Here is a 19,779-nt window from a genome sequence, read left to right on the forward strand (position 1 = left end):
TTGGTTTGGGACTTAATTACATTTGCACAATCCCCTAACCTAATCACGGGATGAAGCGAAACCCATCATATTTCCCACCATACTCCAGAGGGCAAGCGCACCAGGGGGGCAGGAAGCATGGGGCCCGCCTTGCCATTCTGTCTCCCACAATACTGAATGATTCAATTTTTATACAGTTAAAAAAAATCTACAATACTAATCTAAGATCATGGGAGCCTGATGGTAAGTACCTTTGTTGGGTGGGGCATATAATAGAGGGAAAGCATAAGAGAGTCTTCTAGGTGTTGGTAATTGTTCTATAGCCTGAACGCAGAGGTGATCACACAATTTGCACTTTGCAAAAGTTCAGCAGTGGTAGACTCAATATTTGTGAACTTTACATGTTATCCAGCAATAAAAATATTTATGCAAAAATAAAAAAGGTTCTCAGGGTGCCCTTAGTTATATATAAGAATGATAACTGGCATTAAAATGATATAAAATGAGCACAAGTAAGTACCTGAAATTAGTTTCTGCCTCTAAGTCATTTGAATACTCTGATGAGTTTATGTACACCATTCATTTACTTGGAGACTTGTCTTAACGTGACAAAAAAAATTAAGCTTCAGCCTGGCTCTTAGTTAAGTGGTCATAAATTCGGAGTACTTCGTTTTCAATGAGCCCTCTCTCCATTGTACAGAAGCGTGCATCACGAGTTGAAACGTGGAAGCAACAGTGTCCTCTTGTGTGTATGTGGGATGTGTGTGAATTTTCTTATATAAACTGGAAAGGTGCTCTTTCTAAACTATTATATAAAACCCAGGAGGTATAAAACAAAGAGGTATTTACAACTACCATGTGAAAACAGAAATTTTATGCAAAACCCACCATAAACAAAGTTACACACAAACAAGCACTAGGAAAAAACATCTGTAATTCCCATCATCACAAAAGAGGGGGTTTCCCTTTTAATAAAGAGTTCCTACAGATCACTAAGAAAAAATACCAACAAACCAGTAGAAAGCTACACAAAGGACAGAATCAACAAGTCACAGAAAAGGAAATACAATGACTCTTTAACATACAAAGGGGTGGCCAGGTGCAGCAGCTCAGGCCTGGAATCCCGGCATTCCGGGAGACCAAAGCAGGCAGATTGCTTAAGCTCAAGAGTGTGAGACCAGCCTGAGCAAGAGTGAGAGCCTGTGTCTAAAAATAGCCGGGTGTTGTGGCAGGTGCCTGTAGTCCCAGCTACTCAGGAGGCTGAGGCAAGAGAATCACTTGAGCCCAAGAGTTTGAGGTTGCTGTGAGCTGTGACGCCACAGCACTCTACCAAAGTCAACAAAGTGAGACTCTGTTAAAAAACAAACAAAAGAAAACATAGGAAGGGATGCTCCCTCACCTCATTAAAGATTAGGTTTCACTATCAGATTGGTGAACATACCAGTTCACACAGGTGCAGAAATAGTGTTGTTTTTTTATACACCACCTAGCTTTTTTTTTTTAATTATTAAATCATAGCTGTGTACATTAATGCGATCATGGGGCACCACACACTGGTTTTATAGACCATTTGACACATTTTCATCACACTGGTTAACATAGCCTTCCTGGCATTTTCTTAGTTATTGCAAGACATTTATATTCTACATTTACTAAGTTTCACATGTACCCTTGTAAGATGCACCGCAGGTGTAATCCCACCAATCACCCTCCCTCTGCCCATCCTTCCCCCTCACTCCCCTCCCTCTCCCCTTCTCCCTATTCTTAGGTTATAACTGGGTTATAGCTTTCATGTGAAAGCTATAAATTAGTTTCAAGAAATAGTGTTTTTATACTTCCCTGCGGGGGGTGTAAACTGGTACATTGTGATGGAGGGCAACTTGGCAATAACTCAGAATTTCCAATTCACATGTCTTTTGTTCCAGCATTTCTACTTCTGGGAATTTGTTCTACAGATAAAGTTATACATATGCCTAATGGCCTAAGTACTCAGTGACTAATTGTAGCATTGTTTGCAATCACCAAAGATTTGAAATGACTTTAACTCTGTATCATAAGCGACTAGCTACATAAATTGTGGCCCATCTATAGAATGGAATACTGTACAGATATAAAATAAAGAAGAAAGTTCTTCATGTACTAATATGGAATGATCTCCAAAAGAAAACAAAAAGTAGACTGGGTGCAGTGGCTCATGCCTGTAATCCTACCACTCTGGGAGACGGAGGCGGGTGGATTGCCTGAGCCTCAGGTTTGAGACCAGCCTGAGCAAGGGCTCGACCCCCCGTCTCTAAAAAATAGCTGGCCATTGTTGTGGATGCCTGTAGTCCCAGCTACTCAGGAGGTTGAGACAAGAGAATCCTTTGAGCCCAAGAGTTTGAGGTTGCTGTGAGCTATGACATCATGACGCTCTACCAAGGGTGACAAAGTAAGATTCTATCTCAAAAAAATAAGAAGGAAAGAAAACAAAAAGTACTAAAAAAAGATGTGTGCAGTATGCTACCATGCCTGTGGCTCAGTGAGTAGGGCGCCGGCCCCATATGCCGAGGGTGGCGGGTTCAAACCCGGCCCCGGCCAAACTGCAACCAAAAAATAGCCGGGCGTTGTGGCGGGCGCCTGTAGTCCCAGCTGCTCGGGAGGCTGAGGCAAGAGAATCGCGTAAGCCCAAGAGTTAAGAGGTTGCTGTGAGCCGTGTAACGCCACGGCACTCTACCCGAGGGCGGTACAGTGAGACTCTGTCTCTACAAAAAAAAAAAAAAAAAAAAAAAAAGAAATAATATAACATATGAATTTGCTCTGATAGGTGTAAATTCTGCCTGCAAAAATGCCCAAGAAACTGACAGTACCACCTTCCATGGGGATGGGACATGATGGATAAGGGATGATCAAAGAAGAAAGACTTTTCATGAGCTGCCTTTTGTACCCTTTGATTCTGAACCATATAAATGTATTAGCTATCAAAAAATGCATAACACATTAAATTTTACAACGTGCGATCTGCGTATAGTTAGACTCCAGCCTGTCCACGCTTACCCTGAACTTGGCTAAAATGAAATCTCTTGTAATCTATTTAGCTGTTTGATTATACCATCAAAGAAGATAAAGAATTTTGACTTGCAAATGAATGTTACTGAGTAAAAGTTAAAAAATAAAAAGGTAAAAAAATAAAAACCAAGTTGTTCAACAATAGAGATAGTAGAATTGCAGTTTGTTTAGAGCAATCAAACAAATGTCAACAAAAAAAAAGACACATGTAAATGTTTAGCTAAACTGTCTCTAAAGGAATATACTAAAACTTTGGCAAGGAGGAGAGGGGATGAGATAATACATTTTACTTTTTATTATATATTTTCACATTGTTGGATTATTCTGTTTTTTTGACATATTAATGATTCTAGAATTTTTAAAAAATTAATCAGATTTAAATAGAAAAAGGCCTATGTTTACCATAGATACATAAAAGCATTTAGGTAAGTAATAATTCAAAGGAAAGAAAAGGTTATACGTGTAAAGATGTTCATTCAACACCATATATAAAAATATTCACATATAATTTACATGTATGTATACCGATAATTTAAACAATAAGGAAATAATTCACTAAATGATAACATATTCACTAGATAGGCTATTCTATTAAATCACATTTATGTAGGCTGTGATAATGCGCATAGTGCCTATGAAGTAATGTTGATTGCAAGATAAAAATGTTTACGTACAATCTAGTAAAAAACACAAGTGGGAGAGTGGTGGAATTAGGGTGGACGCTTTGTCTCTTTTCAACACCTTCCATAACATAATTCAAAACGAAATTTTTCAGATTATTTTTTCAAAAGTTTCAACTTCAATTTTTCCTACTTTCGTCAGAATTCTAGAAGCCAAAAACAAAGTGAAAGAAGCCGGCTGGCTAACCCCGTGAGGATGACAAAAGCCCAGCAAGGACCAGAGATGTCTGCTGGGAAAGAGCCACTTACCTGCATCTTCCGGAGGAGCAGGAGCACCCGCCTGCCGCAGGGAGGCACTTCTGAAAGGCTGCACCAGCTTCTCCGCAAGCACAGGCTGCACCTGCCCCTTGGGACTGCCAAAGAGGTCCCTGATGTCCTTTCTTTGTCTGAATTCTTGGAGGAGGCTCTCAAAAGATTTGTCTTTGAGTCTGAGAGAGGAAAAAAGTGAGACTCTTTTTTTTGGAAACCTAGAAGCCTCTGAGAAGGTCTCTTGCAAACTCACTTTCTCCAGGAGTGTAGGGACATCTTCAATCCTGCTGCAGGGTGGGGACTTGAGTGCAGGCAAGGTCTTGGATGGCCGATTGGGCAAACTGTGGGTGCGGAAGGCAGGGTCAGGAGGGCTGAGGTCCAAGGACTGCGTGGCCCTGGCAGCCTGGGTGCCCAGAGAGAAGAAGGCTGATGCCCTGCCCGCCATGGTTCTCCTCGGGGAGGGCGGGTCCTGGTCTTTACTGGAACTGGTTTTCCAAAGGCTGAATGAGCGAGTGGAGGTGTGAGTGGGCAAAGTTTTGGATTCTGGTTTGGCCCAGGCCTTCTTCCCACCTTCAGAGTTGGGGAAGAGGGACTTTCGGATGGCATTGGTGATGACACGCAGGGGCGACCTGGGTGGAGTCATGCTGGGCTCCCCTGTGGATTGTTCTGCGGGGGACCCCACCTCTGTCCAGGCTTCCCTCTGGGCTGGCAGGGTCTCTTTCACCACCTGAGGGAGCAGCAAGGGACGGACTGGTTTCAGCACTCGGCCTCCTCTCCCACTCTCAGCACTTTTCTGGGAAAGTTGCTCCCCAGCCTGGAGGCGCGCCCTCTCGGGGATGGAGTCATTCCAATCCAGCAACTTGGTCTTCTGCTCCTGAGTGAGGACTAACTTCTTTAAGCCAGACTTCTTCTCCCCTGCCAGGTCTGGCCCACCTTCGTCCTCCCTCCTGGGTCCAATACTCCCGTCTCTTGATTCTTCTTCATTTCTAGAACATAGCTCTTGGTCTGGTGAGCACCTGTCCTTCCCCCCAATAAGGGGTGGGTCTCTGTGGATGCATCTGGTGTCCCCAGCAGGGGCCTCTGCCTCCTGGCACCCAGCCGAGGCCTTCTCCACAGGGCTTGCATCTCTCCCGGGGCTCACCAGGCAGTATTCTGCCCACTCCAGCCCTGGGTGATGAGGCAGATATAGGGGAATATCCCTGGGTCCTCCTTGGGCTCTGGCTCGCCTCAGAAAGATGGGAGTGGAAGGACTGCGGTGACCTCTCAAATCCTGTGAAGGGGGATCGTAAGCTGTCACCTACAAGGGATGGGCGGAAATGCTGTTGTTTCCCACCCTTTATTTTATATGAAGAAGGCAAATCTCAATTCATAACCGCCTCCCTTCTTTTTTTTTATTTTATTTTTTAAATTTTCTCTGTACATATATATGTGTTTATTTGGTTTCCACTTTTAGCCTTCACAAAATTAAAAGGGCTTAAAATTTAATGACAATAACAACGTTTAAGATAAGGACTAGAAACAAAAATCTTGTAAAGAACGAAGATAAATACATTCAGAAAAGAAATCAGACGATTGCTGCAACGAAATACTGAGCAATAATAATAATGCAAAAAAGTATCATTCACATTGTCAGATAAGAGTATGTCTATCATAGAATGCGTTGACTCTAAGGTTCAGTATGGAGTCATCGGTTAACTTCTCTTTTTTTCCCCAAAGTCTCGAAAAATAGACAACTAATATTTATAAATAAAAAATAAAGATAATTTCTAAAACCTCCTCCCTTCTTTTCTCTACATCTCAATACCCAAATTCAATGTTGCTTTCTTGGGTCCTGCCAGGATCTGCCTGATCAAAGGCTTTTCTGGGTCCCGGATTATGTGGGCAGGAAACCAGAGGGAGGGCAAAGGCATGGACCCTGCTGTTGACAAGCTCCTGGGCCGTGCAGACAGGGCTGGCCCGGTCTCTGCAGGTGACAGGCACCTCGGGGGAGATAAGCTCTTACTTACCATACCCAGCCATGGTTCTACTAAGGGTCAGGTGCCACCTATAGGTGTATTCCTCCAACAACCAAGAAACTAAGGCTTCTTCCTCCGAAGCCATCACTATAGGGAGAAATAGCCACCCTCTGGGCAGATCTGGTGTGGCAAGAGGATGGCCTGTAGGGCCTTCTGATGACCTCTTTGAACCTCACACCTTGCACCAGGAAGGAAGTAGCTACTTTCAGCATGAAGGAATGTGGCTCTTGGTAAAGGGAGAACATGAGTGGATTCTAGGACTGGCTATGCCTTTTAAGAGCTGTGGTGCCCAGAGACAGGTCATGGGCTGGGGGGCTTCATAAGAGCACACATCTTTTCTGTTTTGTATACTCTATTTCCCAGAGCCCAGAACAGAGTCTGGCAGGTAATAGAAGCTTGCCAAGTACATGTGGAGGCAAGAGTCTAGCCCTGCATGTCAGCCATGACATTTTCTGTTCAAGGGTGGGGTATTGCTTCCAAGGTTCTTGGAAGCTGCCATAGGCACCCTCGCTTCTGTGCCTGCCTATCTTTTAGCTGTGAGCTCCTCATACCCTCAGAGAATCCTGCAAGGGAAGAGCATGGGTCTTAGCATCTCTGCACCCCACAGTACAGTCCTGTACCTGGAAATCTGTACCCTGTGGAGTTTGTTGAGGGAGTGACTGGGGGGTGGCCCAAGGAACAGCACGAACTTTCATGAAAGGCACATGTGATGAAGGCTGGGGTAGACTTTTGGCAGAGTATTTCTCTGGTGCTGACTTTTTGCATTTGGGTTGACCTAAGAGCACTTAGAATCCAGAGTTAGGAGAGGAAAGTGGGAGGTGTCCGGGCAGCTCAGCTTCTAACAGCTGTGCAGGGCCCACAGGGGCACTCACCTGAGGTGGAGAGGAACCTTCCAGAGCATTCCTAGGGATACTGGCTGAAGAAGAAGAAGATGGCAGGGAAGATGAAGAGGATGACGAAGAAAAAGGAAAAGGCGGAGGAGGTTCCTTTGGAGGTGACACGGTTCTTTCGTTCATTGATGTCAAACCTACCGAGAAAAGAACACTCCCCCATTACACAGCTGTTATTACCTTATCAGGAAAAGAGGAGGTTTTAAGTGAAATTCCCATTCTATAAGCAGAGCCAGAAAGAGGAAGAGGCCAAGAGCCTGGCTCAGAGGTCCCTGGTGCCACAGCGTGGGATGTGGGGGAGTGAGAACTGGAGTGGCAGGACCCTTCCAGGGAGAAGAGGTGTTTCAGACTCAGGTGAGCGCGCTCCCAGGGGATGTGAGAAGGGGGCTCCAGAGCATTGCTTAGAAATGGGAGTCTGCCTCTAAGGATTCCCTAGGGCCGCTGTGGCTGGGAGCTGGGGCTATTAGGTCACTTAGGCAGTAGGCCGTCTGAGGTTTCTCAGCCCGAGATGCCAACCATCATGCACCAACAGGGCAGATGTTCACAACGAGTGAAATGGGCTCTTCCTGCCCTCGTGTGCACCGAGGGACTCTCAGACACTATGGCTGGTTTGAGATTTTAAGAAGACACAAAGGTTCAGTGGGTGCGGAGTCATTTGAGCATGTGAAGTGGGGTCCGTGGCAAGCTCCTGTTGGTCAGAGTAACCAGGATGCAGTGTAGGAGTGGGGCAGGGGTCCTGGGCACAGGCTTGCTCCAGGCTGTGGGGAGCTGAAACCACCCCGTTAGAGCAGAATCTGACACTCGTAGCCCACAGGGTCAACCAGGCTCATGAGCATGTGATCCCTCTGACTCTCCTTCCCTCCCTCTGCTTCTGCGTCTCCCTCTCCAGTATGGTCATGTTAAATCTAAAATCCCAAGCATTTTCTCTCCACATTGGATGAATTTTAGATCATTTGTCCTCAAAGAGATTCAGAAAAATGCCATGCACCCCTTCAGATCAGCCCACACAGTGTCTGCCCTCAAGCCCAATCTGCTCTCCTAGGAACCATCGTGACACACTCAGAAATGCCCAGGTCCACCACACCTGACCAGCCTACATTTTTGCCTGATTCCCTGCTCCTAGCTGCTCAGCTGTCCCCTTCAGTTTGCCCCCAAGGTGACCAGCCTTCAGATTGTAGCTTCTCAACTCAACACAGTCCCCTGGTCTCAGTTTCCCCAAAGCTCTGGGTGACAGGTTCTTCCTGGGAGACCCACACAGACCAGGTAGACAGACCTAAGTCCCACCCCAAGGAGAGCTCCAACAAGCCCCATTCACACAGGGGACCACACGTGGAGATTCTCAGGACCCTGCCCTGCTTTCCTTAACCGTGAAGGCGATCACGTCAGCCCTGAGTCCCAGCCCTGGGTCTGAGCAGATGGCGAGCGCTTTGGAGGCAAAGGTAACTCGGGAAGAGATCTAACTGGGGGTGACAGGAAGGAGCTGCTGGGGAGTGACTGGCCTGCCTCCCGCTGCCCACACCCTGCTGCAGCCCACAAGGAGAAGGTTCGAGCCTAAAAAGGCAAAAATTGTGAGTCAGTTGTTGCCTTGCTTCCTGTCCTCCGCTTGCCAAATTCCTCTCCCCTCTTCCTTGGCCCCTCGTTTGCCTCCCTCTGCCATCTCCTGAATCAGACGCCTTCACCTGTCTCACATCCCCTCAGCTCAGCAGACTGCCTTTTTGCTCCCCTAAGCAGTTCTCAGGAGGCGTTCTGACACAAAGCTCAAGGGCCGCCTTGAGAACCAACCCTGACAGAAAAGCCCCAGGGCTCCCAAGGTCATGATGCAGAAGCTGTTCCTTCCTCCTCTCTCTAATCCCACCCAGGCCCGGGTCTCTCTCTCCACACGTAGTCTTCATGCACTGTCTTCACTTGAGCAGGGCCCAAGGAGACGCGGGGAACCAAGCCCTTGGCCCTGGGCTGCCATCCAAGTGTGGCCTGGGATGTGGGGCAGACCAGGGAGGGGTGGGAAGAGAAGGGGAGCAGAGCCCAGCTGGGAGCCCACCGGAAACCTCACCTGCCTGGGCTGGCGCCTTTGGGTCCCCTCACAGTGGTTCTCAACCTTCCTAAGGCTGCAATGTATTTTCATTGTTAAAAAGGGGCCACGACACACAGGTTGAGAGCAGCTGCCTCAGAAGATGGTCAAAGGGAGCCTGGAACCCCTCCCCTTCCACCCCTTTACCAGCTGCCTGCCACTGAGCAGGTTACTTAACCCTGGGTTTTCTCATCCTCCAAATAGGCAATGTGGTGCTGCTGTGTGGGGTGGTTGAGGGAAGGCAATGGGATAAAGAGCTGCCCGGCGGTGGAGGACACAGAGGAAATGCTACCTGTGTGCTAAATGCAAAGTCCATCCCTTTTCATTGTCTCATGCATACAAGTGGCATCCAATAACGACTCTGCTGAACCCCTGACCCATTCTGGAGGGGGCTGCACGCTCACCCCAGCCAGGGCTTCTCTGTCAGGCCCAGGAGCCCTCATTTGCTAACTCAGAGCCTCTCTCTGAGCCCTTTGCATGAAATCTGGGTATGGTCCCCAACAGGGCTGGCCTGCTTTCTGCAGGGGTCTTGTCTTGGGTGCTGTTGGCCCTTAGGGTCCCTTTGTGCACAGGGGGTGATGAGCAACCTGGAGCCTGCATGACAGCTTCCAGGCCTCTCTGTGGGATCCTCTGGCTGTGGCGACCTTTCTCCTAGGTCCTAGAGGTCATTTTGTAGTGCAGTCAGCTGGCGGAGGGTGCCAAGGGCAGTCCAAGGCTGGGGGCCAGTGGGATAGTGCCCAGGGTTCCACTTCCTGTTACAAGACCAGCCCTTCCATAGAGAGGCCCCTTTGGAAAAAATAAAGATAACCAAAAAGATGATTCTGGTGGCTTTCGACTGGCTCCTGGAATTTTCATAAGGATTGGGGTTCCAGAGAGTAGCTTCTCAGAATTTGGAGGCTCAAATCCCTCTCAAGGTCTTGGAGCGCCCTCTAGGGGTAGCAGCCTGCTCAGGCCTCAGGCCGTGTGCTGCATTTGCACTGCAGCTAGCTTGTTTCTTGGTTCATTCATTCAGCCATCAAACAAGAACTGGATTCCTCCCCTGGGCCAGACCATGCTAGACACTAGGCAGATAGAAAAGATTCAAACCCAAGCCCTCAAGCCAGCTTTCCTATATAACTAAGGTTGAGGTCCCCAGGCCCTAGAAACCATGGAGCTGCTCAGCAGTCCTCTCTCTCCTGTGCCTCCTCCAGCAACCTGACCCTCCTGGGGGTGGGCGGCCTCCTCTCTCACCAGCCTCTCTGCTCTTCACTCCAGGCTGGGGACTGGGAGTTTCTGAGGTCAAGACTGAATACTCCACACTGGTGGCACTCAGAAAAGAGGGCCAGAAGGGTAAAAACAGATTTTGCAGCCACACAGTCCTGTCCCAGGCAGGCAGCAGGATCCCAGGGACCTAGGGAAGGCTGGAGCAAGGCAGTAAGCAAGATAATGGACAAAGGGAAATGGTGAGTCCCTTGGTCCTCTGCTCTTATGCTTGGGGCTGTCAGGCAATTGAAGAGTCGTTTGGGGTTGTTCCAGGTGAGGCTGCAGGTCTGGTTTCCACTCCTGGGGTGCCCCTTCCCACCCAGACCTAGAGAGAGGGTGGGCAGTCCAGGCATGCCAGGGAATGACTCACTGGCCGGAGTTAGCCTTGACTCCGATGGAAGGAAAGCCAGAACTCGGTTCCAATGGTGCAATGATTCTTAATAGAAACCCCGTTTAACCCAAGGCCTTTCTGGGTCCACCTCTCCTGGGGTGAGGCTGGAGAGGGAGTGGGTAGAGAGGGGAGGGGAAGACAGCAAAGGACTTGGAATCTAATGAAGAGTCCCCTGTCCCTCCCTCAGGGGCTAGGCAGGAGATTTCTGCTCTGTAACTGCTGTGATACCTGGAATTGGGGGTGAGCCCATGCTGTGGGACTGTGTGTGGTCACTGCACCCTAGAAGGGGCCTGCTGCCCTGGCACCCACCACGGCCCTGGTCCTCACCCAGCCTGATCTCCCAGGGCTGTGTGGGCCAAGATCTGCTCAGAACAAGGAGTGGGGCCGTGTGGGTGCGTGTCTGCACACATGTGTGCGCGTGTGCCTGTTTGTGTGCCTATGTGTGCATGTACCTGTAAACAGGTATGTGTGTGCGTGCACACGTGTGTGTGTGTGTGTAATGTGTGCGTGCATGCCTGTGCATGTACATAGCTTCCTATTTCGCATGGGGCCATTAAGCTGACCTCTCCGCCCAACTCCAGGGTACAGAATCAAACAGTCTAGAGTCCCTGGACCTCAGTGTACCCATCTGTGTTTCAAAAAGCTTGCAGCAGGATGTTAAGGCATCCTGGTGAGGCTGCAGAGTCCTAAGGCCCCAAGATTCCAGAGTAGGGGGTGGAGGAGGTAGGGAGGGCCCCCAATCCCTTGGAAAATGCTGCTTCTAGTCAGCAGGGGAAAAGTCAAACTTGTATTTCATTTCTAGCTCCTCACACACAGGAGGCCATGTCCAAGGAGACCCCATGTCAGGAACAAGAATAGCTGCCCCGGAGAATAAACCAGAGAGCTGCCTGCCCTGCCCCACCCTGTCACACCCCACCCCTGCTCCTCCCTGCCCCCCCCCGCCACCCCCCACCCCAAGAGCTGGTGACTCACTGGACCGGAATTCTCTTCTCCAGTTCTGGTATATGCTCCGGTTTGGAGACTGGAAGCTACTGGCCCGTTGCAGAGCAGCTGTGGAAAAAAGAAGGGGCAGGGAAGGTGGGGAGAGAGGATTCCGTTCAACATGTAGAATAAACAGGTGTTTTTCTCCTATGGCCCATTCACCAAAAGTTAATAGACCAATGAGCCCCTTCCTTCCCCCAGATAGCACTTCCCAGCCTCAGTAACACACAACGCCAAACCATCCATTCATTCCCCCACTGAGTACTTACTGAGACCCTGCTATGGGACAATTACTGCCCTCAGGCAGAAAGTGCCTCAAATCCTGTGCCATCATTCTAAGTCACTGATCGCTAGTGAGATCTACTTGCAACCTGTAAACACGAGTGTGTTTGTGTGTGCACACGTATTATCTGTTCATTTATATTCCAATGGTGCCTCAAAGCTGAGGCCGCGCATCGATGTTCCTGTATGGAACAGGTAGACTGGAGCAGCTGGGTTTGGAGTCAGGAGCTGCAGACAGTTCCACCCTGCCCTGGCCCCACAGAGCCCTGAAAGCCCTTTGGAAACCAGCTTTAACTGAAGCACTGGACAGACCGTGGTCGTGACACTGCCTCTTGGTCTGGTTCCAACGGAAACACATCTGGAGGATGCTGTGTACTGAAGACCTTCTGCCCGCAGGCCCTGAGGATTAGCTGAGCAGAACGAACACCACATGCAGAAGGAAAATGGGTCTTGGCCACGCAGGGCGTGAGAGTGGGATCTGTGTGCGCTATTCCCCAGCGGGGCCCTCGGATTCACTCCCAGGCTCCAGGGCTCTGTGTCCCCAGCACATCTACAGAGACAGAATGGGGACGAGGCCCCTCTGAGTGCTCACACAGCAGGGGCCGGAGGTGTGGAAGGAGAGAAAGCTTGCAGGAGGGGTGTGGATGTGGGAGAATGGAAGTAGGGGAGGCCTAAACACAAGCCTCTCTGACTTGAAGTTCCAGCTTTCTCTCCTGAAACAGTCCTGGGGTCCTGCTTCCTGCCAGGTCTCAGAGCAGCGCCTCTGTTCTTTCCCAGGCCACAGCTCTCTCTTTGAAGCTGGGCTTTCCTTTCTCAAGTCCGTTCCTTGGACTCTTGATCCTTCTCCTTCCTTTCTCCCCATGGAGACACGTTGTGCCTGCTCTGCCTGGCAGGTCCCCAGGCCCACGGGCCTGTTCCCAGGGTTGCGTCTCTGCCTGAGCATGCAGTCTCCCCATGGCAGTGTAGGTCAGCTGGGTTTTTCAAGGTGGATATTTTGCCTAAGCAGCAAGCAGGCTTTAAGCCCAGCCACATCCTGCTGACCAGAGTTAACCATTTAACTTTGTGGAATGGAACCTATGAGAAATGACTAAAGTTCCCGAAACATCTTCAGTCACGGCTGTTTATAAGGCACACATGTACATTTTTACCACAATGGGAACGGAACAATAGGATGGCTAGTGATGATTTCTTTTTTTCTAGATCCTAAATGTGATTCTGGGAAATGATTTCATAGAGTAATTCTGAACAGCAAAAGTGAGACTGATTCCTTTCTCTTTAATTTATATTTGATGTGTCCTTAATTTATATTTACTTTAAAGGAGCACTTGCAGGGATTTGAGTATGTAACCTGCTATACAACCATAGTCACGGGGTGAGGGTTCTGCCGTGTGCTGCTGCTGATAAGGCTTTATTGTTACAGACCAGAGGACATCTGCCATTGGACCAGCCTCTTATCAAATTATTGCCAGAAATACCAATTCCAATTCATCTTAGCCAGAATAATTTGAGGGCAGATTGTCCTAAATCTAACCAGTTTATAGCCGAAAATCTAATTCATTTGGAGGTTTGGAAAATCCAATGCATTTTATACCTAACTCATCTAGGCAGGCCCTCCACAGAGCTGTGCTTTTGAGGTTTCTTTCTTTTCTTTTCTTTTTTGGTGCTGTGACTCGGATTGCTTTTGAGATTTCTGAAGCGCAAGGCATGGCCCGCTGTGTTGAAGCACCCAGGGATGCTCCTGCAAGATGCAGATACTTGGCCTCACTTCAGAGCCAATGAATCTGAATCTCTGAAGATGAGAACCTAGGAACTGGCTTTTTACACAAGATTTTTAAAAATCACCAAACCAGTCTGGGTGTGGTGGCTCATGCCTGTAATCTTAGTCCTCTGGGAGGCCGAGACAGGAGCATCCCTTGAGCTTAGGAGTTTGAGACCAGCCTGAACAAGAATGAGACCCTCTCCCTACGAAAAATAGAAAAACTAGCTGGGCATCAGGGCGGGTGCCTACAGTCTCAGCTACTCAGGAGGCTGAGGCTAGAGGATCGCTTAAGCCCAAGAGTTTGAGGTTGCTGTGAGCTATGATGCCACAGCACTCTACCCAGGGTGAGAGAGTGAGACTCCCTTTTAAAAAAAAAAAATCACCAGGTGTTTTAGGGAAATGTTTTCTACAGCCTCCACGATGCAGGGTGTATGCTGTGTTTCATAATGCTACCTTGGGCACAATCTGTGAACTTCCAGGATATGACATGTTCCTTACCACACTGAGGCAGTCCTGGAAGTCTTCTTTCAAAGCATGGGAAATGTACCTAACATAAAAATTATCATCTGAAACATTTTTGAGTTCAGTAGTGTTAAGTACATTTACATTACTGGCAGCCATCACCACCGTCCATCTTTAGGGCTTTTTCTTTATCCCAAACTGAAACTCTCTACTCATTAAACCATTTCCCCCTTTCTACCCTCCTCTGGTCCCTGGTAACCACCATTCTACTTTCTGTATTTATGAAGTCGACCCTAGGGGCCTCATATAAGTGGCATCATATAATGCCACTTTTATGTGGGCTTGTTGCCCTTAGTATAATGTCCTCAAGGTTGATCTCTGTTGTAGCCCTGTGTCAGAAGCTCCTTTCTCTTCAAGGCCAAATAACAGTTCACAGAATGAAAACACTATATTCCACACTTTATTGATCCATTTATCTGTCAATTTTATTGATCCATTTATCTGTCAACTGAACAACATTCAGTTTGTTCATTGCTTTTTGACTAATGTAAATCATGCTTCTATGAGCATGACTGTGCTGACCAGGAGTCCTTTTAAAGCAATCTATCCTGGTCTTGTCCAGCCTTCCCTTGGCTGACCTTGGAGGCATTTATCTGGGTGAGAATTGTGGCTAATGAAGCTGCGTAACACTCCCCCCTCCCACACACACACACACACACACACACACTACGTTATCTGGTATGGTAAGGGGGCTTCCATAACCAGCAACACAAAGCTTACAGGCATCGAGACCTGTGTCAGAGCTTTAACCTCACAGCACGGTCTGCCTATCACTGATCAAAGCAATGAGCGATGAAGACTAAGTCGGTACAAAATTGCCTGAGCCCAGCTGAGCATGGCAGCTCATGCGTGTAATCCCAGCATGGAGGTGGGAGGATCACTCGAGGCCAGAAGTTCAAGCCCAGCATGGGCAAGAGTGAAACCCTGTCTTTACAAAAAGTAGAAAAATAGCTGGGCCTGGTGGCATGTGCCTGTAGTCTCACCTACTTGGAGGCTGAGATCGGAGGGTCACTGAAGAATTCAAGACCAGGCCGAGCATGTAAGGAGATAGACAGTCTCTACAAAAAGCTGAAAAATGGAGCCGACCATGGTGGCACATGCCTGTGGTCCTAGCTACTCAGGAGGCTGAGGCAGAAGGATGGCTTGAGCCCAGGAGTTTAAGGTTGCAGTGAGCTATGATAACACCACTGTGCTTCAGCGGGGGCAAAAGAGCAAGACCTTGTCTCAGAAAAAAAATTGTTTGAAAGTCACAAAGTCTGTTCACTTCTCTCCTTGCTGTTTTATCCTAGAGTTAAACTGGACTGTCAGAATGAACAGCTTTGGCCACACTGCCTTAGTTAACCCCACCCTTCCCACCAGGAGAACTTCTTTAAGTGAGTTATGTTTCATTGTCCTGCCCTTACCTGTCAGATTATACAAGAAACCACCTTGAGTAAAAACTATGGCTATGTTTTCTGAGGAGCTGTTAAGACACAATTTAATACATTTCTCAATATCATGTGATTGAGATGAGCGGAAACCTGTAGAGTTAAGCATTAGCACCTGCTCTGAGACCCTGCTGTAAACCAATATATTTTTCCCTCATATTAATAACAATAATTGTCTGTGTTTCCTTTTTTAACATTAGCTGCAGAAAATCCAGAATTAATCTTATAATTCAATTAGAGCAACTGTGTAGGACTACGGTCTGCCTCTCTGGGGTCTAGACTTCCTAAACTGGTTTTGTTAACCTGATTCTGAGTCTTGATTGTTCATACATATGGACACGCAATTTTGTTTTGCCTTTCTTATAAGTTGCCTGAAATCCCCTGGTGACTGGGGAGGGTGGAGAAATAGAGGAAAGACATGAAAGCCAGGCAGGTTTCGTCTCTGTAAATGACGGGCTGCAGCCTGGGGAGACGGAAAGATGCATCAAGGCCAAGCCGTAACGAAGGTCGGGGCCAGACTCGGCTAGGCACAGGCCAGTACTCTGCCCATTGCCAGGGCCAATCCTTTCTGGATAGCCACACAAATGGTATTTAGCAGTTTTTCCTTTAAAAAAAATTCAATAACAAGGCTGACTCAGAAGGATAAATTCAGAGTTTCCAGGATTTAAAAATATCTGAGTTCTTTCCAGCTCCAGCCCTAGTCCGGGGGGCAATTCTTCTCTTGGCCAGCAGAGGGCGGCAAAGGACAATCTGAGACCCAGCTCTCCCAGCCAGCAGAGGCTCCATTCTTGCAGTGGCACGGCTCAGATAGCCTTTCTTCCCAAGCTCTCCCAGAAATTGCCCAGAAGTCAGAAAATTTGGTCCCCAGTTGCTAAAAACAACCATTTTGAAGTAGGCCAGGGCTAAGGGAGGGGAGTCACCCAGCACTGGCCACATCACTGACTGGCCCCGAAGCTCCAGGAGAGCAGTCAGCGTGCTCCCCTACTGAACAGGGTTCACACTTACCTCACAGGGTAGTCCTGGGGAGGACACAGGCCAATATGGGACAAGTCCCAGCCCGTTACAGGTACTCAGTGAAAGAGCATTGCCTACTGTGTGGGTAAAGTTTGAGTGCAGCCCACTAGCCCTCAACTCCAATAATGCTGCCCTGTGAGGCACCTGCACAGGCTCCAGGAAGGCAATTCCACTCAGGGCCGCATGCTGTGCAACAGCATCCGGGGGCCCTAAGTCCATACCCACACTGGAGGCAGGTGAGCCCTGGAGGCCCTTATCTTTACTGGTCTGTGACAAAAGAATGCAGCCAGGCCCCACGATGTCTTCCCACATGGATCCTAAAGCTCCTCATGGACGAGGGTGCCAGACTGGGCCCAATCTCCTCACCTGCACCTGCGTCACACTTCCCAAAGATCCTAGCCCCACTACGTCTAAACCCAGGGCAAGTCTTACTGTCCCTCGGTCCTCCACACAGAAAAATCTGGCTGTGAGGTCTCTGCTCTCTGCTCCACCATCCTAGAAGCAAACATGCTGGGTTCTCTGCTCACCATGCACACCTGTGGGCTCCTCGGGACACTGTGGAGAGGTTGCCCGGGTCAGGGTCTCCCTCAGAGAGATGTGCCGGGTGAGGGGCTGTGGCAGAGGTGGGGATTCTGGCGGCCGGGGCCACTCTTCACAGGGCTCTGCACGGGAGTCCTCGCTGCTGCCATAGTCCGACTCTGCATCAGAGCTGGAGGAGGAAGGAGGGAGTGGGTAAGTCGGGAGCCTGGAACCCACCCCCAACACATGCCCTTACTGTGCCCGCCCACGCTGGGACCTGGGCAAGCCCAAGGGTTTGGTCTTCTCTGTCCAGTGCCCAGCCTTGGACTTTGTTTTGGGCCTCCAGCACTCCTACATTGACCTTCTAATCCCCAGGACCTCAGAAAGGGATGTAGAGATAAGGTCTTTACAGAGGTAATTAAGTTAAAATGAGGTCGTTAGGGTGGGCCCTAATTCTGCATGACTGGTGTCCTTAGATGAAAAGGATATTTAGACAGAATAGACATGTGCAGAAGGGAAACGCCAGGTGAACAGGAAGATGTCATCTACTAGCCAAGGAGCGAGGCTTGGGACAGATCCTCCCTCGAATCCCTCAGTAGGAACCAACCCTGCCCAGACCGTGATCTCAGGCCTCCAGAACTGTGACAGATTTCTGTTACTGAAGCCACCAGGCTGGGGACCACCCAGGCTGTGACTTAGTTGTGGCAGCCTGGGACAGAACAGCACAGGCTGGAGGAGGGAGCCCAGCAGTCATAGGGCAGCTGTGACGAGGCAGGTGGGTCTTTTCGCCTCACTGAGCCCAAGGATGCTGCCTGAGGTCTTCAGGGTCAGAAAGCTCAGCTTCAGGGACCGGTCCTAAAACTTCAGGTCCTAAAACTTTGCTCTCCTGCCCCTGGAATGGATGGCAGTATCTAATTTGGGCCTTAAATAATGGATGGGAACTCAGAGAAGTGGAGGCCAGGGCCCCAGACAGGAGGATAGCACAGGCACAGTCCCAGGATGGTAAAGCACAAAACCTGCTGGCTGGTGACAGCTTAGTGAAAAGTGACATATACATGGGATATTCCCTCTCTCTGCATGTGTGAATCCAGCGTGGCTCTTTCCACTGGGTCCCTGAACTTTGTCTACTTGTCCCCTTTGCTGGACTCCGTCATCAGAATGCCAAGCCTGGCCAGTCACAGCACCCAGCCCTGTCCACCGATCAGTCCCAGAGATGGGTCTGTGATGTGAGTAGTAGGAGCAAATGGCAGCCTGCCTTGAGATCTTAACCTATGGACATGAATTTGTGGACATGGGCTGAAACCCTCGGCAGCCAAGAGTCTCACCTGTGGGATGGCCTCTCTGTGGACTGCTGCCAAACCAGAGCAGAGAGAAAGCCAGGGAGAGCAGCTATCCAAGGCTCTGGCTCCAATCTTGCCTGAAAGGGGGACGGCCCTTGACTCTGCAGTCAGACAAGCTGATGTATCCGCTCTTTTTACCGAAGCTACTTTGAGCTGGGTTGCAGCCTCTTGCAATGAAAACGTCCTGCCTGCCTGAGGCCTAGAAGGCAGTGAAGACTTGACCTGGGCTAGGTAGGCCCCCTTGTCTTCCCTGGCCACCCATCTCAGTGGCTGCACTCCAAGACTGTGGCTCCCACCTGGAGTCACCTGTGAGACTTGCTAAAATATCTGTTTCCAGGCCCCTCTCCACAGTCCGCATACATTCAAGGATTGGTGAGCCAGGTGTCCACAGGTGTAGTCTCCATCTCTCCCTCTTCCTCTCCCCATACCTCTCCCAGTTAGGTTTCTGCCCCCTCACTCCATGTTTGTCCAAGTTAACGCCAATCCTTCTGTTGGAAAGTCCAAAGGTCACTACTCTAGTGTCACTCAACTGGCCCCTCCAGCAGCCTCTGACCCAGTGAACCCCACCCTCCTTCCCCAGACTCGCTCTTCCCAGCTTCAATGCCACCTCCTTAGGAAGGCTGTGGTAGTTTTTTTGTAAAGATGGTTGTGATGGGACTTTGCAGCTCTTTCCAATAAAGGGCGGCATCTATTTTCTCTTCCCTTAAGTCTGGGCTGATCTTGTGATTTGCCAGGGTCAGTCAGATGGCGCAGGAATAGCGTGTGCCTTGCCAAGCCTGGGTCTTAAGAGACCTTGTAGAGCTCCTCTCTTTCTCTTTGGCCACCTGACCAAAGACCCACGGCCCAGCAGCTCCCTGTCACCTCATCTGACAGCCACCCATGCTCCCAAGCAGAGCCCTGCTGGCTTGAACACACAAATGGGCCCACCAGGACTAGAGCCACCAGCCGAGCCTGGCTTAAGCTGCTGATTACACAGTCACATGTGTAATTAAGAGTGGGTGGTTTAAATCACTCATTTCTGGGCTGATTTGTTACTCAGCAGGATTGTGGGAATTGATAACTGCTACAGAGGCCTTTCTGGCCACCTGTCTATGGCGGCTGACCTGCCACTCTCTAGCACATGCCCGTTTTCTTTCTCTACATGGCACATGTGTGATGCTTTTCTTGTTAACCACTTGTTTTCTGGCTGGTTACCAAAGCCGTGTGAGAGCAAGGAGTTGTTGCTCTGTGCTGATCATCACTATATCCTCAGAGTCCAGTAAATAACCAGCAGTTGACCCGCTGCTGACCGACCTCCTGAATGAGTACAGCGTGTCTGGGGGCAGGCCTGGGGGCTGCATGTCTAATAACCAGTCCAGGTGATTCTGCACAGGGGA

At 49.2% G+C, this 19,779-nt stretch overlaps 1 protein-coding gene across 7 annotated transcripts in view; it reads right to left on the reverse strand.

Annotated features, from left to right (window-relative positions):
• Positions 1-19,779, reverse strand: part of MICAL2 (microtubule associated monooxygenase, calponin and LIM domain containing 2) — a 231,702-nt gene that overhangs the window by 48,609 nt on the left and 163,314 nt on the right. For all 7 annotated transcript variants that reach the window (XM_053560668.1, XM_053560664.1, XM_053560667.1 and 4 more), the window contains 4 exons: positions 17,072-17,253; positions 11,532-11,609; positions 6,841-6,995; positions 3,954-5,250 (listed from right to left, as the gene is read on the reverse strand). In XM_053560668.1, the coding sequence (XP_053416643.1) occupies positions 3,954-5,250; positions 6,841-6,995; positions 11,532-11,609; positions 17,072-17,253 (1,712 nt within the window). The remainder of the gene's footprint in view (positions 1-3,953; positions 5,251-6,840; positions 6,996-11,531; positions 11,610-17,071; positions 17,254-19,779) is intronic.

This window comes from Nycticebus coucang, chromosome 14 (assembly GCF_027406575.1).
Source record: "Nycticebus coucang isolate mNycCou1 chromosome 14, mNycCou1.pri, whole genome shotgun sequence".
Lineage (NCBI taxonomy): Eukaryota > Metazoa > Chordata > Mammalia > Primates > Lorisidae > Nycticebus > Nycticebus coucang.